Source organism: Boleophthalmus pectinirostris, unplaced genomic scaffold (genome assembly GCF_026225935.1).
Source record: "Boleophthalmus pectinirostris isolate CB_2022bp ecotype Guang Dong unplaced genomic scaffold, ASM2622593v1 HiC_scaffold_10, whole genome shotgun sequence".
NCBI classification, from domain to species: Eukaryota; Metazoa; Chordata; class Actinopteri; order Gobiiformes; family Gobiidae; genus Boleophthalmus; species Boleophthalmus pectinirostris.
This window is the reverse complement of record NW_026570971.1, coordinates 22563545-22591297: the sequence shown is the minus strand read 5'-3', so window position 1 is coordinate 22591297 and position 27753 is coordinate 22563545. Positions and strand designations below refer to the sequence as shown.

Sequence of the window (27753 nt, the reverse complement as noted above, 5' to 3'; positions counted from 1 at the left end):
GATTGAAAATGGCATATTGACATTTCAAATTTTACAAGAATATTTGTTCTTTAATTAATTTGTATAGTGATAGTTCTGCATGGGAGTGGGTCTCTCTTTCACTGTGCTGCTCTTCCACATTTCTCTCTCACAGTTTTTTTATTATTTTATTTTTTTTTTATTTCTTTTGCAAAGGAAGTGGATAAAGACAGGGGGCAAGTTGGCAAGTTGTAAAGTGTGATTTTTTTGTATTTTTTATTGGTTAAATCAACAATTTACTACTGTTTTTGAGCCATGGAAAACTATTTAAAGGTGTTCCTCACATTTTAAAGAGGTCAAACTTGCATTTTTTTAAAGTTTATTGGCAGATTCCTATCATCAAAGCACATTTCACCGTGTTGTTGATCGTGTGTTGTATGACCTGTTTGAAACGCAGTTATCTCAAATTAAATCTGAATTTTACAAGGGTGTATATTTTCAATCTCCAGTGGAACAGATCCCTCTTCACCAGCACTGTGCAGATGTCAATACTGCTCTCATTAGCCTGTAGTGACACTTGGACGGATGCTCAGAGCGAGGTGAGGTGTGCTGACATGACTGAGACCACTAATGTGTGTGTAATCACTAATGCTGACTCGGCACTCAGGATGAGGAGGAGGAGGAGAGAGAGAAAGTGTGCAAGGGATAGAGAGAGGGAGAGAGAGAGGAAGACAGTGCTAGGGACAACTGTATGGGAATAGACAGGGGAAAGACTGGGAGAGAGAGAAATGGAAAGAAAGAAAACAGAGGAATGGGGGGTAGAAAGTGTGCCATAGGGAGAGAGTGAGAGAAAGAGAAAAACAGTGCTAAGGACAACTGTTTGAGAGAGATAGAGAAAGAGAGAGAAAGAGAGAGTGCTAGGGACAACTTTATGGGTCAAGGGAAAGAGAGAGAGAAACAGAGACAGAGAGAAAAAGAGAGCATGCTGGGGACAGCTGTATGGGACAGGGGAAAGAGACAGAGAGAAAAAGAGAGCATGCTGGGGACAGCTGTATGGGACAGGGGAAAGAGAGAGACAGAGACAGAGAGAAAGAGAAAGACAATGCTACAACTGTATGGGACAGGGGAAAGAGACAGAGAGAAAAAGATAGCATGCTAGGGACAACTCTATGGGACATAGGAAAGAGAGAGAGACAGAGACAGAGAGAAAAAGAAAGACAGTGCTACAACTGTATGGGACAGGGGAGAGCGTGAGAGAGGAGGGTCGGCTGGAGGGGAAGGGGGGAGAGGTAAGAGAGAGGAGGTGAGAGGGGAGACAGGGCGGGGGCCAACCAGATGGGGATGACAGAGAGGAGTGAGAGGGAATGAGTGTGGAGAGAGAGGGAGAGAGAGTGAGGATTGACAACTGCTTGGGAGAGGGTAAAGTGGAAGCTCGGAGGTGGGAGAGAGAGGAGGGATAAATGTATGGGGTGGGGAAGTGGAGAAGAGGAAGAGAGAGGAGAGAGGGCGCTGGAGGGGAAGAGAGGAGGAGTGAAAGGGGGAGTCTGATAGAAAATAATGAATGAGTATTTATACCCAAATGATACGGTAGTGATAATGTCATCTCTAGTGCTAATCCGCAACCCAAATATGACAAGATAGAGAGAGCTGCAAATGTGATTTTTGCTCTACAGCCTCTGAGAAAGGAAGAGGAATAGGAAAGAAGAATTGAAAAATAATGTTTTTAATGCTTTTTTTTGTTTGTTTGTTTGTTTTTTAATATTATCAAGATTACTTTTAATCATTTCAAAGTCAGAAACAATACAATTTTTGGACTGTTCAGATGTCTTAGGCCAATGAGGTTCATTTGGTCTTCCGATAATTTATGCAAAAATTAGGTTGTTTTCTTAGACCAAGAGTTTGTTTTCATACATGACAGTTTCGATTGCTCACTAGTCCTCCTACTGGTGGAGGCAGGACGACAGCGCCATCTGCAATCCGACTTCCTCAGGACAGTATCCCAGGTGTGTGAAAGTAAAAAAGCCCCCTCGTCCCGGTTTATCGTCCCGTGGGCACGTTTCCGTATTTCGATTGCCTCTTTAATCCAGCGATGGTGTTTGTTTTCCTCTGTCCCAGTGATGTTTGCTCCATCCCAGTCCAGAATGTGGTTCTCTCTTTTACAGTGCTCAAAAATGGACGATTTGAGTTGTTCCTGTTCTGCTTTGTGTTTTGTTGCTCATGTTTTGCCTTTGCTGTTTGCTTCTCGCATTCTGTCCTATGTTCCTTTTTTCTGGACTGAACACTCTCCCTATTTCCCTGATGTACGTTTTATTGTAGGACATGCAAGGTATTTTGTATATGACATTACATTTATGCTCCAGTTCTATTTTGTCTTTGGATGAGTAATTGCCTGAGTTTTCTGTACGATTTCACTAGTGTGTTGATATTGTGTTTTCTCATTTCTCGTATGTTCAGATGTCTTGTTAACTTGCGACAAACACCATACTTTGAGCAAATACAGGCTAAATTGTAAAAGAAATTCAATGTGGAGTTATGTGGTATTATAAGTACCGAGTAAGTAATTCTGGCATCGGCTGAGACAGACTTTGGGATTTAAATAACAGCAAAATGCCACGGAGAGGAGGCCACCAGAGAACTGTCGAGACACAGAAATATGAGGAACGGTCCCATGTGAGACGCAGCATATGGGCCTATTACAAGAGGAGAGAGAGAGAGACGAGAGGGAGGAGAGAAAGAGTGAGAGGGGATAGAAGGGGAGAATGATCAAGAGAGTGAAAATGGCAAAGAGGGGAGAGAAGAGGGAGAATGAGAGAGGAGGAGGAGAAAGAGAGAGAAGGAGAGAGAAGGGGGAGAAAAATAGGCAAAGAGGGAGAGAGAAGAGAGAGAGAATGTGAGAGGAGGAGGAGACAGAAGGGGGAGAATGATCAAGAGAGTGAAATAAGCAAAGAGGGTAGAGAAGAGAGAGAATGTGAGAGGAGGAGGAAAAAGAGAGAGAGAGAAGGAGACCGAAGAGGGAGAATGGCCAAGAGAGTGATATAGGCAAAGAGAGGAGAGAAGAGAGAGAGTGTGTGAAAGGAGGAGGAGAAAGAGAGAGAAGGAGAGATAAGGAGGAGAATGATCAAGAGAGTGAAATAGGCAAAGAGGGGAGAGAAGAGAGAGAATGTGAGAGGAGGAGAAAGAGAGAGAAGGAGACAGAAGGGGGAGAATGATCAAGAGAGTGAAATAGGCAAAAAAAAAAAAAAAAAAGCGAGAGAGTGTGAAAGAGACAAAGAGAGAAGGAGAGTGTAGAAGGGCTCTTTCCCTTTCCCAAAGTGCGCTAACAGTGTCCAGATGGAAAAGCGATCTCTGTGTGTCTATTTGACGTCAGGGGCCAAAAATCTTTAGCTTGTTGTCTGCTTCTTAATTGGTTTGTGTCGAGCTGAACTCAAGTTGTTGGCGTGAAGGACAAATTCATGTTGTGATTGGGCAACACGACTCGTTTTCCTGGCACTGTCTTTATTTGTTTGCAGTAATCGTCCTAATATTTCAAAATGACTGCGCTAAAGATTTATTGATGTCAAAAACAGCGACAAACTGTGGCTTTAATTAAGTTGGCATTATTAAAAATAGGAGTCCTCAGCCATGAAAGATTGTCTGTATGCTTGAGCGAAATCAGACACTTTCTTATTTGCCTTTAGGCTTTTCCCTTCACAACAAATCAGCAGCCTTCATCGCACCATGTTCTGCATCGTCTTCCTCAGTGTTTCTCTATTGACGACTCACTGCCACTATCCCTCTTTTGGACAGGTTCAAAATTTCTCTACCTCCTCCTTCTGACTATTTTCCAAAACATTAAACACGAACTCGTAACTCAGTGCAACTGTTTTAACTGTATTGATACTTTGCAGTGACGTCGCGCTGGGGGTGTTTTATATGTATGTCTATGGTGGAATGTTCAGCAGTTACCATGGGGACACAGTGCACAAAAAGTTTTAGAATACAAAATACAAGCGTTGGTGGTCCTGTTTAAGAATTTGGTGTTCTATAAAAAGGTGAGAGACTTGTTTAACAGCACAAATCATCTCACCAAATAAATCAGCTCTTTCTGGTCAAATTGTGTTAAAATAAAGATTAGATTCAAGTTTAATAGAGCTTCAGACAGAACAGAGTCTACTGTTAGCATCACACCCCCAAGAAATGTTGATGACAGCTGCAAATTATCAGTATAAGATGGTCTTGTAATTACTGAAGTGCTCATTAGCACTTTTAATTATTTGTTATTTATGAGTAACTGTCTTGTAATCAACATGCAGTCTTTTTTCTTGTAATGTAATTTGCATGCAGTCTTTTAGCAGATTTGTTGTAATCAACATGTCAGTTTTTTCAGGTTCATGTAAGTACATTGAAGTAAAGGTCTAATAATTCATTGGTAGCCTATAGTTTGAATACAAACCTGTGTTTGATTTAATATCGAGGTTACCAGGCAAAGAAAATGATGCTATTTTTAAAGAATTAGATATCCCAAAGACTGGGTCGCAAGAGGTTTTTTTGGGGGGGTCGCCTTGTCATGATCTGCATGTAGGTCTGATGCCTGATATACGCCTGATCTGCTGCTGCGTTCTCCTCTTGCAGCCCGGACTGGAATGTGCTTCAAAAACGCAGACAGGCCCACCTAACTCATTAGAAATGTTGAAATCTTAAGACATGTTTGTATAATTTCTAATCTTTTTGTAATTATTTTATTGACAATTCTGTTCCAGTATTGCTCATTTAATTGAATATTGAAAAGAAAAAGAAATGAGCTACATTTCATGTCTAAATAGGTGACTTATGGATCCTTTTATTGCTGGTTCAATTTCTATTTTTCATTGTTTAAAACTTGAGTAATACTAACTGTTCAGAGAGACACGATCCCTCAATTAAATATCCTAATTAATGTTATAATAATAAGAATAATAATGGTCAAATCCACCTTTATTTTGTGATTTACAAATAATGTCTATTGACTTGGGTCGCGAAGGTTTTTGACTTTTAAAATATGGGTCCCCCTCAAAAAAGTTTGGGAAACAGTGATTTAAAGACTTATAGTGGGAAGGGTTAAAAATATTTATAGAAATATTTTAGTCAGGTACAAGTTAGTGGTACTTTAATGCTGTATGGCTCAAGTACAATGTATGTTCTATATGGATTAGCTACTATATTGCTATATTTTTTATTTTTACTTGTACATATGCGTAATTATGCCTTATTTGAAACCAGTTTATTGTTATTTTGAATGTATTATTACCATTTATATTTGTGCTCTTTATGCAGTACAGTATATTGTGATGTGTGAGCTACTGTGTCATAATTTTCCCTAAACCTTAAATTCAAATGGTACCTTAAAAAGTACAAATTCTGCAACATGTTACTCAAGTGGATAGTAATTGATCAAATATTGGATCTTACTCATTACCTCTGTGTTGTATAAATAGATTTCTGAGTAGTGTGACTTCAGTGTTCATCCGTATCTCCTCATGTATGGGCGATAGCACCGACAGACTCTACACACACTGCACATTCAAACTTGATGAATTCTTCTTCAGTATCTCGCTCTGTCATCTCTTTCCGCTCACATTTTTCAGAAAACCCCAAAACATTATTAGACTTCACTGGAGCGTCCGGGATCTCTCTCTTTGTCGGAAATCTTTTTGAAGTGTTTTTCCTGAAATATTTGGTCCTCATTACAAACAATGCATCATGCTGCACCTGTCAGTCCCAGAAGACACTGGTGTGTATTTACATTGTTTTTGCATTTCCAGAAGTACTCTTATTAAAAATTGTGCTTTTAAAATTTCAACAACTATATTGATTTGTTAGCCTAATTTTCCTTCATTGGCTATATAGAGTTGACTGTTGTTTCAAATACAAAATATAACAGATTATTATTAAGTTTCCATATTATTGTTGTTGTTGTTGTAGCTTATGCTTAAAATAGTCAACACATTTAAGCAGGCAAAAAAAAGTTAGCAGACCTTTTTTTTTTTTTGCTGGCTTTGGTAGTTTGACCCCCACTACCAGGCACCTTTGGCAATACAGTTCATTCTTCTTGTTTACAACTTTGTACTTTAGGCGATTGCAGGAAATGTAATTGGTTGTGGTCAGACACACTCATACAGTATAGTAAGGCGAAAAAGAAAAGTGTTTTGCCCCAGGACACAATGGCAACATGCACAGCTGCTGTGATGACAACCTTTCTGTTTTGTGATATCTGTGACGAACTGACATCCCATTATAGGCGCTTCTACTGTGTGCAATGACTTTGAGGTGGGCTGAGTGTTTTTTGTTTTTTTTTCTAGCTTGGCTGGCATCACCTAGTGCTTCCGCTCAACTTCATTTCTCTCCAGCGAGTAGGTCAGGAATCGGAATACAATAGACAGTTTGCAAGAACCCTGGAAGTGCGAGCTCGGGCACCAGCCAATCAGCAAAGAGACATACATTCTGTGTTGGCAACAATTCCCAATATTGAGGATTTAAAGCCGGAACAAAGAGAATATCTGGTGAATTTTATCAAGAGGGATTTGGGAAGAGCTTAATATACCAGTTAGAGTAGTTAAATAAAAAAAAGTACCTGCCTACTGTCGAGCGAACAAATCCTAATGCTGCGAGGTCAGACGGTTTCCATGAAGTGAAACTGGCTGATGAATCAGGCTTGTTTTTTTCATGAATAAAAACAACACCTTGTCTATTCTACTATGACTCATGTTTATATATTTTGCTCACTCCTCTGTCACCTCTCATTCAGTCCCATCATTTCTTCATGTTTCTAATGCAGGACCTTGGCGTCCGTCTTGCAGCACTTTCTCTCATATCTTTACATATTCAGAACATGCTTCGCTCATAAATCTCCACTTTGTCAGCTCCTCCCATGGCCGCTAATGCATTCACCATTTTTGTTCCATTTGCCTCGGCCTGCATCAGTCTTCTAACACATGCGTTCAAGTTTCTCATACTAACAATGCAGAATCTGTGCCATCTTTCTTGCCTCCTGCACCATTCCTCTTGGATTTCATTAACCCCGGTCCTGATTCTGCTCTGCCTCCACCGTTTCTCTATCAGGGCTAGTCCCATCTCTCCATAAATCAATGTGGCTATAGCTGAGGTCTTGTTCTCCATTGTTTTCTACACAATCCTGCGTCCTTGTATATTTCAGGTGGCGTAACAAACATTTTGCTGAAATGATAATGATATATGTGTTCATATTCATTCATATTTTAGCTTGTCTTTTTGAGATAATGTATACTAGATCAGCACCATAGTTAAAGATAATTTAAGATGCAGTGTGTAATAATGCTGTTACCTCATCAAAACAAACCTAGTGCTGGGTTTTGTTTCAATCACACATGTAATATAGGTCATATAGTTGTACTTTTTAAGTTAACAGCTATCTTTTACCTTACTTCCTGTATGGCAACATGACATCACAAGGTGGAGTTTTTTCTGTTTGAGTGAAGAGCTCAGTCTAAATATGCAGGGTTTGTGTGTTAAACATGTGTGAAGGATACAAAACACAACTCTACGTATGTTTGTAATGAGGAAACAACATTATAACATAGATCAGAAAATAGCATAAAATGAGCACTTTAAAGCTGCACTATGTAATTTTTCTGGTTGTTTTCTCCATGAAGCTGTTATTGCTTTGCCTGAAATATTTCATAGTATAATTGTTAACATTTATTTTTTGCATTTATCCGACAACTAAATGTGTTTCTATTGCTGACCAAATGCCTCGAAAAGCATATAGTGAGTGGTTCGCTTCCCTACAGAACTGATCTGTTATTTGCCCTGGTGTCTCAATGATAACAGATAACTTTAATGTTATTTTGTGGAACATTTCAGGCAAAGCTTTAACATCTCCATGAAGAAAAGCAAGTGGAGAAAAGTAGAAAAGTAGAAAAGTTATGTAGTGAAGCTTTGATAGATTAGGTTACCGTCTGCAGTGTAGTTCTTCTACATAGTTGTACATAAAATATAACATTTATCACTAGGGATGTAACAATAACCGAAATATCGTGATATCGTATCGTCAAAAGTCTCACAATAATATTGTAGACTGTCAAAATATATTGAATTACAAATTCCTTTTAAATGCATGGTTTTATAGTAGTAACGGCTTATAAACATCGGGAACTACATATTCCATGATTCATTTCAGTGCAGACAACATGAAGAAATATGTTTTTTACTTGAATTCTTGGGATTATGAATGAAATAATTCACACCAAAATCTTGTCAAGGTATTTTAAAAGTAAAAAAGTGTCCTATCTACAATTATATTAGTCTCTCCAAAATACTGCAATAAATATCGCACCGTGAGATGCATATCATGATAATATCGTTCTGAGAGATTTGGATATTGTTACATCCCTATCTTTCACTTATCCTGTTTTTAGCCTTTATGTTTTAGGAGAACACATGTATCCAAACTTGTGAAACATATTTACTTCTGGACCTTTTCTGTAATGCATGGCTCTTGATATAAACACATTACAATACATTCACTTCATATATAGTGACAGAGAACTTTGAATTTGAAGTAATTTAACTATAATCTCTTCACTAAATGTTATGTTAAAGTTTTTAGCATCTTAGAAAGAGCCTTTATTCAGTCTTTAGTGCGGAGAAAGTTCTGATCAGAGCCCAGTGCTCAGACAGCTCTCCCATTCACACAACACACACACTGCTAATTACATGTCTCTGGTTAATCTCATCACAGTGGTATAGCTGGCAGTGACCGAGTGCTTCTGGATCCACACCAATGAGTCTGGCATTTCTTGTGTCTGTTTAGTTCCAAATGTTCACTTGTATTCTCTACAAGGACCACTTTTGATTTGTAATGACCACTACAGACATCCTACAAGTTACAGTTTTTGTACTAACTGGTTTATATGCCTCCACTCGTTTTGAATTACAGGTTTTGTTTGCATTCTGGGTAATTATTATAATTATTTGGGTTTTAAAGTCCCATATTACACTATTTTCTGATAATATAATGTTGTTTCCTCATCACAAACATACCTGGAGTTGTTTTTTGTTTTATTCACACATGTTTAACACACAAACCCTGCATATTTAGGGTGAGTCCTTCTCTCAAACAGAAAACAACCTTGTGATGTTGTGTGGCAATACTAAATTCTACTAAAGAAAAGGTAAAAGGTAGTTCTTAATCATTACGAGGTGGAATAGAGCAAGTTGAATTCTGGCAATGTAGACACCTTAAAGCTAGCCAGGCTGGTGCCACCTAGTGCCTCCGCTCAATTTCATTTCTCTCCAGCGACTAGGTCAGAAATTGGAATACACTAGATGGTTCGCAAAAAGCCCGGAAGTGCGAGTTTGGGCATCAGTCAATCAGGGAAGAACCATATATTCTGTGTTGTCAACGATTCCCAAGATCATGGATTTAAAGTCGGAAATGTTTGGTGAATTTTATCAAGGGGAAAGACATTATTGCCCTTCTTCCTACATGATTTGGGAAAAGCTTAATATACCAGTTAGCCCCGTTAGCAGTGCATTACATACATCACCAACAAATAGCAGTGATTGGTTAAATGAAAAAAGAGTGAATGAATTCTAACATTGCGAGGATGGTTTCTATGAAGTGAAACCAGCTGTTGAATCAGGCTAGTTTAAAGCAGGCATGTCCACACTATGGCCCGTGTGCCAAATGCAGCCCTAAGACATATTTTTCTTGGCCCTCAGGCTTCCAGGTGAATTGGCCAAAATTACCTTAAAAATTTACTTTTCACTTTATTTCTTTTTTGAAAATCTACCACACTAAAGCTAATATGTAATATTTAGTGTGTGGTTTTAAGGATCTTAGCATAAATAAAGGACTGATGGTTCATTCTGACGTTTTAAACATGTGCATATTTCAGTTATTCACTGTATTGAGCTCCAGTCTACAGCCCTCGGTTAGCCCTCTGCTTCGTCTGTGTTTAGATATGTGGCCCTTGATGAAAAAAGTTTGGACACCCCTGGCTTAAAGGTACACTATGTAACTTTTTGGTTGGGGGTCCTTCACCTGCTTGTTTCTATGGAGATGCCACTGCTCTGCTTGGAATGTTCCACAGTATGACATTAAACAGCTCTACTTTACATTTACTCAATTACAGGTGGTTTTATTGGCCATCTCTAGAAAAAGAGGCATTCTGACTGTGAGCAGGGTTGCCTTTCCACAGATCTGACCTATAAATTGGTCTGGTTTGGTCTCCATGGAGATAGAAAGGTGTAATGCCATACGGTGAACCATTCCAGACAAAGCAGTTACACCTTCAGGGAGAAATTTGGCATGGAGAAACGTTACACAATGCACCTTTAATACTGCAAGGAAACATAGGTAACAAAAATATAAGATATAAAGACCCACTTTGTAATTCAATTGGCTACTGCTGTCATTACAATATCATTAGGTACTTTTTACGACTATTTGCACTTTTCTAGACACTCAGAAATAAGTTGACTGATTTGTTCACCAGTCTGCACCCTTGAGACTAAACCAGCCACCACCAGTCACTCATAAAGTATTTATACAAGTATAAGGAGGCTGAAGTGACCAATGAGATGGGTACACTTTCAGGCCACGTTCTCCACGTTAGTATGCAGGAAGGATATTGGGCTCGGTGAAGCATGAGATTTGAAACCAAGATTTGTAAATATTAGCGTCTCTTTCTGATGTTGCTTTACACAAGTTATCAGTGTGTGTGTTAAATAAACAAGATCCAAGATTAAGAGAAAAGAGGAGGGAAAGTAAAGTGTAACAGTTGTGTAAAATAAGTATAGTAGTGACCTTAGGTGACTGTTAATTGTAGCAGAGACAACAATAGGACAGTAATAGAAACAGTAGTGTATTTTTCCTCTTTCTTTTTTTTTTTTTTTTTTTTTTTGACCAGACTGAAAGGTGGGTAGCCCAAATTACATTATGTTACTTTAAAATAGTACTTCTCAATTAGAAGTAAAATGTTTCTTTTTCAAGTAAAATGTAAAAACTACTACTTAAATACTGAGTAAAGTCTATTTGAAATCTGATTTATGAGTTAATGTAATTCAATAATCACAGGTCACAATGGAACACAACAAAAAATAACTAAGTATTGCTCAAGTAGAAGTAAATGAAATGCAAATGAAGTGCAAATGTATTGTTTGAGCAGTATAATTTCTTCAAAAAGTTACTCAAGTAAAAGTAACTGAGTGAATGTAAATGAGTACCACCTTTGAGCTGAGGTAATGACAAAAACATGATTAGACATCTGTAAGAAGTGCCACTAATGAAGTGGTTTGTTCAGAGCAGCTCTGATCAAACACACTGTGATCATCATTAGGGACTAACTGCTTTAATTGTTGTTATCTTTGGCCGACTTGTGCTAATTCGATGATGGGGACTGCACGGGCAGACTGATCTGAGGGGACTGCCCCTACTGGGTTTTCCATTGTTGTAGCTTCAAAGGTGCCATCGCTACACTGGCATTTTCAAAAGTGTCTACAGCTATGCCCGTCACGACAATGAAGCAATAATTAGCCATAGAAGTTACTTTTTCAACCCGCTACAGCTCAAATCTATTCTTATTACAACAAAAATAACTAATTTCTCCACAAAAAAACTGTATCCACGATAAGTATTCAGCCCTAAAATATTTATTTAATTGTCCTATGTAATATTTACTGAACGATAAGTCGATATAATAATTATGGTGACAGGCCTATCTACAGCACTGGTAACTTTGTAGCTGTGTGCTAGCCACGCTGGCACCACCTAGTGCCAGTCATTTCTCTCCAGCGACTAGGTCAAGAATCAGAATACACTTGATCGTTTGCAAGTACCCCGAAAGTTGTAGGCCACTCACCGGCCAGTCAGCGAAGAGCTGTGAAGCTGGCAATTACTTCGACGCCACTAAGCACTCTGGCACATTACAAAATTGCACACACACATAAATATCACTTAAACTTTTAGCTTGGTTTTGTTTGAGAAAAACAACAAAAGAAAACACTTGTGTACTTTATAAGAGTATTTGTGTGAGTGATATTCTCTGTTGTGTGGATCTGATTAGCTGTCTTCTCCCTGTGTGGTTGTCACATTAGCTGCAGAGCCTGGTCCCTGAAGAACTCACTTAAAACACACCTTTCAGTCAAATCAGCAGAGTCATGGAGGTGTGCTCATGGCTCTGTGTTCAGTGGAGGGACTAAATGTGGAAGAACATGTCAGTGTTAATCAAGAGTTTGGGCTCAGCGCTAATCACTAAATGTGGTTGTTTGTGTAACTTTTAACCTGCTCTTTATTCTGTCTCTATGCTGTTTAAACATAGTCATAGCTATGGGTGTACAAAATATCAGAATATCGATATATCGTGATACTACATTTGCTGATATAGTATTGTATATTGTGGACAGCTGCATCAGTATATCATCAGTGTTTTTTGTATCTTTTAGCAATTTAGCAATTTTTTGTATTTTTTTTTTTTTTAGCAATTTTTTGTGACCGCACTACAATTTTAATTAATATATTGACATATTTTCAATATATGAAAGATGTGTACCGGTACTATTTCGGACTAAGTCACACTTTTTTTCATGGTTTGGGTGTTTCCTGCGACTTACACTCTGGTACGACTTATATGTTATCTTTCCTGGAAGTCATTGAATGGATCGACAAAGCCTGGACTTCAGTGACAACCGAAATCATCCTGTCGGAATTCAGAAAGGCCAGAATAATTGAATAATGATGCTGAACCTGGCGACAGCTATGCAGAAAATTAAGCGTCGCTCCGTTTACCTCTGGAGATTGCGGAGTTGCTCAGAAGTGACACCGAGGATGAAGAATTCAATGGATTTAGTGATTTGGAGTGAGATGGAGCTTGTTCTATTGTTTATGCTATAAATATCTGTTCATATGTGACGTTAACAGTCTGTTGTTCTTTATTCTATTGTTATTACTGTAACTTGCCTTTCAAGATGAAATGTCAGTTCCTGGTCTTTGATTTTATAAAATATATTTCCCCAAAAAGTGCACCTTATAGTCAGGTGCAACTTATATATATTTTTTTTCTTCTTCATTCTGCATTTTTTGGCTGATGTGACTTATACTCCAGAGTGACTTATAGTCCGAAAAATATTGTGCTTTTTCTTTGCACAACTGGGACATTTTTGTATTGTTTTTTTTTTTGGCTTCATAATAAGATGGTTGAAGAAAGTTGAATTACTAACATTTATAGATGCAAATTCAGTACTAAAATGTTTCTTACTGCTATTTATTCATTGCAGCTGATAATTTATTTATTTTTTAACAATATTGTAGATTTAGAATAGTTTTTGTGGTTTAAATCTGCTCTTGTTATTGTGTGGCATAAATTTGTTTCAGTATTATCTTTTATTGTCTATATTTACTTTAGCAACATCACACTTAACTCAAAATGTGTTAGTGTGAAAGGCCTAATATCGGATTTATTCGTATCAGTTCCAAATAATGATAGTAAGATCATGACTTGTTTTTCTTGATTGATTTTACACTGTGTCATCTCCAAAAACATTACTTGAATTGTAACTTATGTTGTGCGTATTTTACAAACCCCATTGACTGGACAGGCCCGTTGTTATAACTAATGAGTGGGATTGTGTGCTTGTGTCCTGGCCTCTACTCATTGATCACTTGAACACTGCAGAGCTCTGGTTCTGGCAGCCTGTTACGATTGTACACTCATGCAGAAAATCTTGTGTTTAAATGGGCTCTAACAAGGTTGTGGACATCTGGCAGGTCTCCGTGCCAAGCGCAGCTCATTCTGTTGTTTTTGTTTATAAACTGCCTCTGTGCCAAAGTCTGTCAGACCCCATCTCATCCTTTTACATCATCTTTAATCGACAGTAGCATCAAATCTGCAGCTTCTGTTAAGATCCTGCTCCAGGGGGTTCATAGAGGAGTTTATGGTCCAGAGATTCTCATTCGTTCTGAGTTTGCAACTTTTAAAACGTCTTGACTTTAATGTAGTTTGAAGTATTAGATTGAAATGATTTCCAATTATAGACTGGTGGTTATTACCCCGAATATTTTAATATACTAACAGTAAATTCTGGCTGTTTCATACTGTTTATTCAACACATTTCAAAACCATAAACAAAACTATAAAATATTATTTCTATGACATCTGTTTGGATACTCATGCAGATTTGTTATTTTGTGGAGTTTTATATTTTAAAAGATTTTACTGTACATATCAAACTCAGGATGTAGAGCCATTTAAAATGAAGGTTGGCATAAGATTCCAACCAGGAAACTGTTGAGCAAGACACTTCCCCCCATCACATTATATGGCTGATGAAGTCTTTAAGTGCGGAATAACTTGCCTGGTAAATCCGGACTGAAATTCTCTACAGTTTATAGGATTTGAAATCTGGTCACCACTATCTCCTCTGTGTCTCAGACCCAATTCAGAAAGCTGTACATTTATTTGAGTTGCGCGAAATGGACAACCTCACTGGTCATTTATAAATAAGAACAAAATCTCTCACCACAGATTAACAACATTTTTGTGCCTCTGTCATTGATCTGCTGAACTTTGTCTTTCTCTCACTAGCTAATGCTCCTGTCAGTTACAATGATCTAAACTCAGAGCCTGGACCCAGATCATATTTTGTACAGTAGAAAACATGTAGCCTGGTTGGTTTAGTTTGCCTCAGGACAGTTCAGGACAGATTAAAGGACCCATATTATTCTATTTTCTGATCTATATAATGTTGTTTCCTCATCACAAACAGACCTGGAGTTGTGTTTTGTTTTATTCATACATTTAACACACAAACCCTCCATATTTAGGCTGAGGTTTTATCTCAAATGGAAAACACTCTATCACACCTTCTGATGTCATGTGGTAATACAGGAAATGGTCCACTTCATACACCTTCACTACAATCATTTGGACAATTTCACTCCTGGAATTGCCAATCTCTACTGTACAAAAGAAGGTAGCTGTTGGGCCCCATCCACACTAGTATATATTTGAGTCGTTTTTGTTGGGGATGCAGTGTTTGTTCACACTAACAGCTCCAAAGATGGAAAGATCTGGTGCCGCCAGCTCCCACGAATTTATCTGAGTAACGGATCTGATCTGGCACTGTGTGGAACGTCTGAAAACGCTGATGTAGGTCTATGGGCTGTGAAGTAATTCACTGCCAAAATGCTAAGAGACTAGAATATATGTCCATTAATATATACAGTGTATGTGTATGACCTGCAGACATATAATCTTTGAAAAGTTATCGCAAGAACCATCTCCAATGCAACAGAAGCACAGAACAGACCCATCATTAGCAGAACACCCCTCTATCACAGAAAGAACACATATAATCCACTTAGTCGTGTTCTTTAGTCCAACAAAAGCTGAACCACATCAGCGCACAATAGCGAGCTGTTTTTTGCATGCTCAGTTTATGCAAATTAGCCATGCAGTTTTAAATTTTGTTTCTATAAAATGTAAACAAATATGCTCAAAGCTGTGTGGATAGGGAAGGTTTGCCGACGTGTCTGGACGCAAATCGTTTCCGATACAGTGATACGGTGATTCGTTTCAGTGTAAACATAACCTTGAAAACTACCTCTGCATGATATCACAAGTTGGAACACAGCATTGTGAGCTTTGCGGCATAATAAAGGATTCTTCAGATATGAATGAATGAAACAAACACAACTCCAGGTATATTTTAGAGAAGCAACAACATTATAACATGACTTAAAGCTCAAGGAGTCATTTTTTGCGTAATATAGGACCTGTAAAGGCAGATGAACATTTCTTTCTCCACCTAAAACTCCAAGCCAGGGCCAAGGATGCAAAACTGTATCATAGTTTTGTCAATACACTAATTAAGTACAACTGTTCCTTTGTAATCATGAAATACCCCGCTCTTCCCATTACCTGCACTAAATGAATAAGCAGTACTGTATAACTCACAGCTTTGGGTCGATACACATTTCTCTACTTCACATTTACCTTGTTTATTTCTTCTCCTCATCACCCATCTCTTTCTTTTCCATCCTTTTCTGTTACAGCCATGTTGTTAGCTGATGGTAAGTGGTCTGCGCACCGTGCAGCATCTCCACTAACACGTTTTTGTATGTGTTTGTGCATGAGGAAATGGTGAATTACTTAAAGGTGATAATTGATAAACATTTAGAGATGCATGTAGCAGTTACCATGGTGACGCAATGCACACATTAACAAATACTGACAAGAAAAGTGTGAATATAGTCAGAAAACTCAAGAAAAAACACAAAATATATTTAAACAGTTGTAGTTCAGTTTGTGTTAATATAAAGCTCAGATTAAGTCTAACTTGTGTAACAGAGCTTTTAACAGAGTAGTGCTTGCAGTTAGCGTCACTCCTCCAGGGAATGTTGATGACAATAATGAATCTATCCAGAACTTGTAAGTGCCCAGTCTCTAAAGGACAATGTCAATAAAAAGACCACAACTTCTATTTCAATTAAGGTTTTTGCATCACTGAATAAGTAGAGCCTGCATGGAATTTAAAGAGCCTATTTTAAGGTTTTTTCTGTTATAATGTTGTTTTCTCATATAAAAATAAAAATGGGATTGTGTTTTGTTTCATTCACAGTCACAGACCCTGCATATTTAGGTTGAGTTCTTCTCTCAAATAGAAAACACTGTTCCACGTTGTGATGTCATGTGGTAATACAGGAAGAGCTCCTCTGTGTTTTTTAAACTCTGTACACCTTCACTAAAATCATTTGGATCATTTCAGTCCTGGAATTGCCAATCTCTACTGAACTAAAGGTGAAAGGTAATTGTTAACTTAAAAACTACCTCTTCATGACATCACAAGGTAGAGCAGAGCATTTTGAGTTTTAAAAAAGTAGACAGACTAATAATGCAGGATTACTCAAACATGTGTGAAGGAAACAAAACACAACTCCAGGTATGTTTCTGACGAGGTAACAACATTATAACATGGCTTAAAGCTCACAAGAATCCATTTTGTGTAGGACTTTTAAAGTGGATCAAACATTATGAGCAGCTAAACATTAAGTTTTGTCCAGAGGTAACTATGATCTCTTAAGGCCTAGACTCAAAGTGGCCTGTGGGATTTGCTGTCTTGATTTAATTAAAGATTTTCTTAAAATTCAGAATGTTTTGATGTCAAAAATGCCCTTGTATGACTTTTGGATGCATCCTCTGGCTAGAGACGCTAATTTGGTTTTAAATATACTGCTTTTCCTTGATGTACACTCAACTTTACTTGTTTTTTAGACTTTTAAAGATACAATGTGTAACCTTGTATGGTGTGTCTCCAGATAATTGTTTGGTTTAGAATGTTCCACATTAAACTTATCAAGCTCTACTGGAATTTCTGGAGCGGCAATGTCACTCACAGTAATCCAGTTACGGTATTCTTCACAAAAAAACAAACAAAAAACATTTCTACAAGTGGTGTTCCTTCCACCAGAGAAGTAGTGAATCTCTAAATAAAATACATAAACAAAATAAAAACAACAACCACTAAAACAATTGAAATGTTGTTCTAACACATGTAAAAGTTATGTATTAAAATTATACAAGTATATATAATTAACCGAATATTACCTGACAATTTTCTTGCCAATGTTCACACTTTGTATTCCAGACGGTTCTAGGTGTATTGAAAGTCAATGGGCTCATCAGTAAAATGTTAAGTGCAGGTGAAGTTTGCAGAATCAGCATTTGTTTTAAATGGCACTAAAGCTTCAACCAAAATGCCACAACAGCAAGAAGAGCAGACGAGACTGTGCATCCAATATGAATGAATGAGAGAGGGCCATTATAGATACGGTATTTACTAATATTCAAATCATAGAACTGATATTTCACTTGAATTTATTACAGCTACAGAATGTCATAAAGCTGTAATTAAATAAAAAAATAAAAATGTAGAGCTGTTTAATGTCATACTGTGGAACATTCCAGGCAGAGCAATGACATCTCCATAGAACATAGTGCACCTTTAAAACTGTTAAAATAACGCTAGTTCTAAAATATCTCTAAAAATACGTATTCTTAGTGTGAGCAGATTCCCCTCTCCACAGATCTGACTTGTCTTCTTGGAGGTAAATAAGTCTAATGCCATACTGTGGAACATTTTAGGCACAACCATTACACCTCAATGGAGACAAGCAATCAGGTAGCGGACCCTCTGCTCTAAGTTCTGCTCCCTACTGTCCAAGAAAGACAGAAAATGTATTGTTTTTGTCATTAAAAACAATAAATCAATTAAACTGAGCAATAATTATGATCAAGTTTTTGTCTGATTGTGGCACAGGTTAAAAAAATAAATAAAATGGCATCCTAATCAAACTTTTAACACCAGCAGAATAAGAATAAGAAAAGCTCGTATAAGGAGCTTGGCCTGCGTGTAATTGATTTGAATGCATGGTGCTGTAAAATGCATGGGCTTGCGGTGGGCTCTTGTTGACACGCTGGTACCAGGGGGCGCCGCTGTGATCTGTAATGGCAGTGTTAATATTTGATGCTAAGCGTGTTGTGAAGAGGAGCGAGGTCTTCTGTGCGAGAGGATAGGACATGACAAGGACTAGACCCCAGGTGGCGCCGTGGAGGGTGCTAAGAGGGATAAAAGGATTTAGATAGAAGGTTTTGGATAGAGTTTGACAGAATGATGTTAGAGTGTACACTGTAAAAAATAGTCATGTAAGGCGGTAAAAAGAAATTGGTAGTTTTCGAAAACAATTTACAGCTTATCTTTTGATTTCATTGAGGAATCAGGAAAGCAAAAAAAAATAAATCATTACTTTGTTGCTTCAAATTGTATATACATTATACATTCAGTATTACATGTAGCAATATTATAATTTGAACTCCAACTCACTTTACATTGAAAAATTGTTGCCCCGCTCTCTGTAATTCCAGTGAGCCACATCATTTCAGTCTTAAAATGTTTGTATTAACCCACCCTACATGATTTTGGTGTTTTTATTTCACCATTTTGTCCGTAAATAAATTATATTTCTAATATGAAACTCGGCTCTAAATTCACTCCACGACCACTTGCCTTGGTGAGCTTCATTTGACAGGAGCCAAACATTATGGGTCAGAGTCCTGCACCAGGTCTGGGACCCGCAAAACGGGCGGGTTATAACGTGTTGGAATTTGGGCAGGTATGCAGGCGGGTAGTGATTACACATAGGCGGGTCAGGACTAAACCAGGACTAAACCAGGAATAATCTTGGACTTGAGAGAGAGAGAACCCCGAGCCCATGGAGCAGGGTGGCCACAAGGCACGATCGGGCGACGGCTGCACTTACCCCCGTGAGGCGCGGAGCTCTACACTGGTCCTTTTGCCTGTGGTCACCTGATGGTCTATGCAGACGCACCTCCGGGCCCGTCCCAACTGTCAGTCCTAGTTCAGTCCTGGTTTAGTCCTCCTGTTTCAGTCCTGGGATCAGTTCTAGGTTAGTACTGGGTTACTCTTGTTTAGTCCTGGTTCAGTCCAGATGCGATGTAAAAGTCCAGCATCTCGATCAATAATTCTTCTCCCCAGTAGATAATGCCTGTGAAGTGATGACGCATTTTTAACAGTTGAGTCACGTCTGTGAATTTGTATTCGTACTGAAGAAAGTGCAATCGTTTTATTTCATTTTGTGATTGTAATTCTTGACATCGTAACTTTTCAGTTCCTATTCTGATGGAAAAAATACACACAACACATTTTATGCATGTCTGGACTCATTCGAGAGTTTACGAATATTTATTTTATGCTCAACTACAGCCAAATGTGCACAGATTTCTATCCTATGCACATGAATATTTCTGAAAGCTTTCTTACTCTATACTATTGCCTATTCAAACCACCTATTCAATCCTCGTTTAGCGTCAGGTTTCTGTTGAGAGGTGCATCAAAAAAATTGTGTTTCAGTTAGAATGCTTTTAATTTGTGTGTGATTTATCACGGGCACGGGTGGGTGACGGGTGGAATGTTAATGGGTCTGGGCGGGTGCGGGTTTAACTTTGATATAATCACAGGTTAACTGACAGGTTTGATGCTGTATTGTAAGTGTGGGCGGGTGCGGGTCTGCAAAAATGGACCCGTGCAGGGGGTGACGTCACACTCCCATAGTCCCCTTCTTTATAAAGTCTATGGTCTGAAATAAAGCCGGATTGATTAATATACAGCGAAATAGTTGACAATGCAGGTGCAGTTTAATAATAGCAGTCTTGTAGTTAATATTGTATACATTTTAGATTTATTTTAGGTAGAAATTCAGCCCATTTTCACAGTGCAAGTGTATTATTTTTTCCAGCGCATCTTGAAGCCGCTCCACAAGGACAGTGTGAAGTGATCAGGAGCTCAGCGGCCTGCAAAATGACTTTACATTTGGAAAAACCCGAGCACGGCTTTACATTTTTTGACAGGACAAGGTTGAGAGAAAGTGTTCGAGATTTGTTATTGTGAAGCCTCAATTTCCCATGAGCCTTTGCTCCGAGCTCAGTAAGATGTAGCAGACGCCTTGAATTAACATTTCTGACAGAGAGCTGCTGTTATTACATTCAGGGTTACTTGCTAGATATAAGGTCTGTACAGATTTGATTTACATTTTAATGACATCGGTTACTTGTATGTATATCCTTGAAATAAAACAGACTTTTATTCACTTCTCAGATCTTGCTCTTAAAGCCCTACCATGTAACTTTTCAGCAAAATAAAGAAAAACATATATTTTCATTAGGTTTTTATTGCACTAATAATCTTGACGAACACGTACCGTATCTGTCAACAGATTTGCATCTCCACAAACCTGACTCAAACATGGCCTGAAACATGGCCTGACTGTTTCCATCATGATTGTTCTTTGCCTCCATGAAGAATATTCCAGTCATATGGTTTGAGCTACTTTCATGGAATTATGATGTGCTGCTATCAAAAGGTTACACAGTGTTGCTTTAAATGAATGTGAAAGACAGCTTTGAGAACCTATAGGTGAGTATAGCTTTTGTCAGATTGCCTCATGTAGATGTGGCACTGAATCAATAAAGCACATTTTTAAGTGTTTTTAATAGACTTGGGTGCCTAGAAGAGTTTGGTAAGACTAATTACTGAGCTTTGTCTGTGCTTGACCCTAACGTACATTGTGCTAAATGAATTTTTAATTAAATTAAATGTTTCAATTATCTGACGCATGGCTTTGTGGCTTCAAGCACTTTGTCTGAAGTTTTAGAGTTTCAAATATCAAAATAATATAAAACAGACATATTTAGTGAATTAAATGAATTAAAAGGACAAATAATTTTCCAATAAGAAGTGAAAACAATGGCTCATTCATTCTTGGATTTCTGTTTTTTGGCAGGTAAACATTTTACGTTCTTTTACAATGGAACATAGTAGAATCCATATTGACATCAGTGCGGTCATATCAACAGAAACAAGAACAACACCAAAAAAACTACCCAAAAAGGAGTGGGCAGAAGAAAAACGTATTTAATCCAACCCCCATCTTCTACATAATGAGCTTTCTTTTACATTCTTCAGACATTTTACATCAAACCATATGAACTATTTACACGTGAGGACAATGTATCTGTCATATCTTGGTAACTTATTTATTGTCATACTGCAATAATTTAAAAATCTACTCTGTACTGCAGTTATTTTGAATGCAATTTGAAGATAACAAGAGAAAAAAAAAAAATTATTTCCAGAGGTGGATTTCTTTTTCTTTTTACAACAAACAAAAATCTACATTATTGAACAGAACTGTGTAGCTTTACAGGGCACCTTGAATACAAATGAAAAAAAAAATCATTACTTTGTTGCTTCAAGTTGTATATACATTATACATTCAAGTTTGTCAACAGCTCCCCTCACCTCCTCATCTCAATCTTTCAATCGAACGTGACAGCTGCTGTGTCCGTGCTGAATATGAATCAGGCAAAAAATTTGTCTCTTATAATAAAGTCTCCAATGGGACATCATCTGATACCCGCACCACACTGTATGATAATAAGACTAATTTTAATTGTCATGTTGTTTTAAAATGTCTGCCTTTGTTTTGTTTTTTCTCAGATGTTCCAGACAGGAAGTTGACGACGGACGAAGAGGAAGCCAAGCGGATCGCAGAGATGGGGAAGCCGGTTCTGGGGGAGCATTCAAAAATGGAAGTCATTATTGAAGAATCGTACGAGTTTAAGGTATGAAAGGTTGAACATCAATAGAAAAGTCCACTCATAAATATGAAATCCACCTCTGGTAATAATATGTGCTGTTTTATTCATTTGTGTTAGAGTGGTGTGAATGTAAGTGGTTTATTTTTAGACAGTGTGAGAAATAAAGGCCTGTGTTGGTTTGTGATGTGGGGTTTTCCTTGCATTGAAAAATTGATGCAAGAAAACTGATGTCACTACTGCCCCCATGTGGTCGTCCAAATAAATGTCTATTTACTTCTGCAAGATGCTTACGTTGATAACATAAAGTGTAAATTAGTCAAGCTTTTCTTTTCTTTTCAGATTTAAAAGATGTATTCCAAATAGTAATTCCAAATTATCACATCGCATTTTGGAAAGTCATGCAGACAGGAAAAATAGGCAAACATGCCATTACCTTGAATACGAAACACATGATATAATCTTAAGTGTTAGTAAAAATGTGTTATAAAGATTCAAGACTAATTTGTATTTTTATTCTAATTAAAACATCAAACTTAAACACGTAAGGTCAGCAATAGTCATGAAAGAAATGAAAATGATGTCATGTTTTATGTTGGTACAGAACACAGTGGACAAGCTGATAAAGAAGACCAACCTGGCTTTAGTGGTGGGAACCAACTCATGGAGAGACCAGTTCATGGAGGCCATCACCGTCAGCGCAGGTAAAGACATCAATGGAAAAAAGTGTTTTGGTTGACTTTAATTTTGAAGATTTACTCATAATTAGGATAGATTAATCACACATCTGTCTATAGTTCATAACATACAAAAAGGTTATATTGAAAGAAAGTTAGTGTTTATTTTAACTGGGTGTTCCAATACTTTTGTGTGTTTATTTTAACTGGGTATTTTTCTATTATTCTTATGGACACCACATCCAACATATGCAACTAAAGATGTCAAGATTGTTAGGTTAATTAATGATTTCAATTATTCAGATCACAATATAATAGTGAGAGTTATACAATGACAGTTTAAAAGCAAAATTAAGTAATTTTCCTTCAACCTATACTCCCCAAAAATACAATTAATGTAAAGTGCTTTTTATCTGGTTGTTTAAATGGATTCTTGTGAGCTTTAAACCATGTTGGAATGTTGTTACCTCATCAAAAACATACCTGGAGTTGTGTTTTGTTTCGTTCACACATGTTTGAGTAATCCTTTATTATGAGTCTGTCTAAATTCCCAAAGCTTAAAATGCTCTTTTCCACCTTGTGATGTCATGTGGTAGTGGTAGTTTTGAAGTTAACAGCTCCTTTTACCTTTGGTTCAATAGAGGCAATTCCAGGGCTGAAATCATCCAAATAATTCTAGTGAATGTGTATGGAGTTTAAGAACACAGCCAAATATGCAGGGTTTGTGTGTTAAACATGTGTGAATAAAATAGAACAAAACTCCAGGTATGTTGTGATGAGAAAACAGCATTATAATACACATCAGAAAATAGTACAATATGGTGACTGATACACTTACTGTGACTGTGTGCTACATTAAAAAAAGAGGAAACAAGAATTATCAGATTATACTCAAATCAAACTTTACTGCATTGTTCAGTGCAGGACCATCTGTTTGTTTGTTTTTTGTTGATGTTTTGCGTCAGTATCAGATGTTTCTTGAACCACAACACAGTCTTCACAGTCTCCACTCGTCTCTTTGGTGTTGCAATATTAAATCCAGCGACATCTTTACTTTTTCATGTTTGGATCTGAAAAATACATGTGCTTGGATGGACTGACGCTTTGAATCAGCACTGTGTCTCTCTTTGTCCCGGTGTCCTCTGTCTGCTGATGGGACAGAGGACAGGGGACAGGGGACAGGCAGAGTTTAGTACAGTACAAATCGTCCTCTCATCAAACAAGATGGTGATGGTTTGTGATTCAAGGAAACAGCTGAGGTCACTGCAGTCTGCAATCCGTTCTGCAAAATGGTTTCAAGTTGTAATAGAATGTAATTTTCACTTTGGGACACTTAATTGTTGTAATGGTGGCAGTATTTTCGAGCCAAACGCATTCACTTCAACTTGTTTATTGCCTTCATCTGTTAGTATCTATTTCAGCATGTTTCATTCTCCACTGTTTGAGGCAAGCCGTCTCTGTAAAAGTGAATCAAGTTGTCCTTTTGAATGCATTGTTTTAAAGGTGCACTCTGTAACTTTTCCAGTGGCGGGTCTGGCACCTTCTTGTCTCCATTGAAAATTGAATTGCTTTACCTACAATTTAGTTAATTAATTAATCATTGGATTTATATAGTGACTTTCAAAGGGTAAGGACACAACAGTGTTTTTGCCACTTAGTTTCAGACTTTGATAAGCAGTTATGGCCAAAGAATGTGTACATTGTTCTACAGTATGGCACTGAAATGTTTATTCCATGAGGAGAAGCAGGTCACAAGAGCAGCAAGTTGCAGGTTAGATGAGGCAAGTCCGCTCACTGTAAAAATGTATGTTTTTTGAAGGTATTTTTAAGCAGTAAAACACAATTATAGACCTGCAGACCCTTCACCAGAAAACTTATTTAGTGACTTTAAAGTGTGCATTTTATATCATTTGGTACTTTTAAGCCAATGTTTTGAAGGCCACTTAATTTATTTAGTTTATTCACAATTGTTTTAATCTTTTTTTTTTTTAATAGGAAAGTCCCTTTGAGATATATAGACCAGTCCTGGCCAAGGAGCATCAACAACACAACCCACAGACAAAACATGTCATATAAACAAACAGATAGAAAACAGAACTACACATTGTAGATACACAATTACAAACAGTGACAGTTCATGTTTGCTTTTCCAGGTCTTTCAGGAGGATGAAATACATATGTACAAGATTTTGCAGTTATACCTTAATTGTTTCTCTCTCCATAGATGAGGACGAGGAGGACACGGGTGAAGAGCGGCTGCCATCTTGTTTCGATTACGTCATGCACTTCCTGACGGTGTTCTGGAAGGTTCTTTTCGCGTGTGTCCCGCCCACAGAGTACTGGCATGGCTGGGCCTGCTTTATCGTGTCCATCATCATCATCGGGGTCCTCACTGCCATCATCGGGGACCTGGCCTCTCACTTCGGCTGCACCATCGGCCTGAAGGACTCCGTCACTGCTGTGGTGTTTGTGGCTCTGGGCACCTCTGTACCAGGTGAATGCATGCTGGAGAATGAGCTCAGTTACATTTAGACATTACATTTGACATTTACATTTTAATGCAAATTTACTTTCATGAGTAGTTTTCAAACACCATAAATGAATACTATATTCTTCAGTGTAACAGTACTCTTATACTTTAGATTACTCTTCCTACTGTGGCAAAAGCCTTGTGTAGCAAAATGAAGTGATTTGAACATTTGTGTTTATTATTTAAAGGTGCACTATGTAACTTTTTGATTCAGGGTCCATCATCTGCTTGTTTCTATAGAGATGTCATTGCTTTGCCTGGAATGTTCCACAATAGGACATTAAACAGCTCTACCTTACATTTATTCAATTACAGGTGGTTTCATAGTTCAAAAATACATAGAAAAACAAACTCTGATTGTGAGCGGGGTTGCCTCTCCACAGATCTGACCGGGAACTTGGTTTGGTCTCCATGAAGATAGAGAGGTTTAATGCCATACTGTGAAACATCTCAGACAAAGCAATAACGTCTACAAGGAGAAAAGCATTTGATGGACCCTCCACCAGAAAAGTTGCGCAATGCACCTTTAATGTGTTATTCTTCTACTTACTTCAAATTTTGAATTATAAATTATAAATCAGACTGTGTAGTGGTAGTTTCCCCAAAACTTTGTTTTCACTCTTACTTGAGTAATTTCCTGGAACACTACTCAATGTAAAACTAATACTATTTTAAAGTTTCATTACTCTTACTTGTTTTGGCTAGTCTATCCACTTCTGGACAGACTGCATCTACATCTGCATCCCTTCCCCGCCTTGACTGAGTCCTTTGGCTAACAATGATTTAATTAGTACGATAACCTTTACTTGTATTTGAGGTATTCTCTGATCCCAAGACCCAACCAAAATATAATAATTTGCCATTTTATGATTCACTAAAGATACCCCTATTTTCTGAGCTGGTATTTTTTTGACAAGTACCTTTATATCATAGGCAAACCTTCTATATATCTGTTGTATTCAAGGCCATAAAATGCTGAACTATATATTGTCTCTCTGCAAAGTACCCATATCCCTGTCTATACCTATTCCTTATATTTATGACACGGAGACAGACAGTGTGGCCCTTCCCTACAGTGGTGTCAATGCTGAATAATTCATCTAATATCCTCTTTCTTTTACTGACACTTGATTTATTATATGCCCCCTCCATATTCTGTGGATTCCTTCGGCATATTCGCTTTGTCATCCAATACTTTTGTTATTTTGACCTGAAGTAACAATCTGTCTCTAAACTTTGTCCATGTCAGCGTTTCTGCTTATTAAAGGTCGTATGTGCGGCATTAATAAATCATAAGTGCATGCATAAGGAAAACATAAAGATTGGGGACTGCATTGGTGTTGCATTATAAACACATGCAGATAAAACAGGAAGGTTAGTTTGGTTAACCCATGAGGGAGCTATGGAAAATGTATAGAAATATATGGAAGTCAAGGTAATTGCATTTTTTTTTTTTTTTTCAAATAAATAAGTTTATCTTTCCATAGACACTATAACTCTACCTCTTCTCTCTTCAGACACATTTGCCAGTAAAGTCGCAGCAGTCCAGGACACTTACGCCGACGCCTCTATCGGCAACGTCACCGGGAGCAACGCGGTCAATGTGTTTCTGGGCATCGGCATGGCCTGGTCCGTCGCTGCCATCTACTGGAAATCCAAAGGAAAGCCCTTCGTGGTCGAGGCGGGCTCTCTGGCTTTCTCAGTCACCCTGTTTACGATCTTTGCCTTTCTGGCCATTTCGGTGCTGCTGTACAGACGCAGGCCGCACATCGGAGGAGAGCTTGGGGGGCCCTGGGGACACAGACTGATCACTTCCTTGTTCTTCTTCAGCCTGTGGTTCCTTTACATCCTGTTTTCCAGTCTGGAGGCCTACTGTCATATAGAGGGCTTTTAAAAACTCCACTGAGAGGTGTGAATGAAAGCATAGGTCAATCAAAATAATGACTCACAAACCTCCCTCAAACCCAACTGCAAGGACCGGCCACAGTCAAGAGCGTCCCGAAAAGTGCCCGGGGGCCAGGCGTTGTCCTTACAGCCGGGAAGGGATGGGGTCCACCTCCACAGAAGACAAGGGATGGTCCTGCATTTCCTATGGGACAAAAAGGAGTCAACAAGAGGTCTATTTTTCTCACACACAAGACGAGAATGACTTTTTCTAAGAAGTATTTTGGGGATAAAAATGCAAAAAATAGATAAAACAAAAAAACTAAGGAAAAAGAGGAGAACTATTTTCTGGAAAAAATGTGAGTGACAATGCATTGGAGTCATAATTATTTATTTTTATTTGTTTCATGTGAAGCTTATATGGACTGGCAGAGCATTGAACAAAATGGTGGACATTGTCAAACTGCCCTGGACATTACTTCAGTACTCTATACCTATCTATATATAATATATTTCCATATTTTCTGTATATTTTGAA

At 37.9% G+C, this 27753-nt stretch overlaps 1 protein-coding gene across 2 annotated transcripts in view; it reads left to right on the top strand.

Annotated features, from left to right (window-relative positions):
* The window catches only part of slc8a3 (solute carrier family 8 member 3), a 172942-nt gene extending 145195 nt beyond the window's left edge, over positions 1 to 27747 (top strand). For both annotated transcript variants that reach the window (XM_055161122.1, XM_055161125.1), the window contains 4 exons: positions 22027 to 22151; positions 22729 to 22828; positions 25026 to 25295; positions 26849 to 27747. In XM_055161122.1, coding sequence (XP_055017097.1) covers positions 22027 to 22151; positions 22729 to 22828; positions 25026 to 25295; positions 26849 to 27225 — 872 coding nt within the window. In that variant the 3' untranslated portion in view covers positions 27226 to 27747. The remainder of the gene's footprint in view (positions 1 to 22026; positions 22152 to 22728; positions 22829 to 25025; positions 25296 to 26848) is intronic.
* The last annotated feature ends 6 nt before the right edge of the window (positions 27748 to 27753 follow it).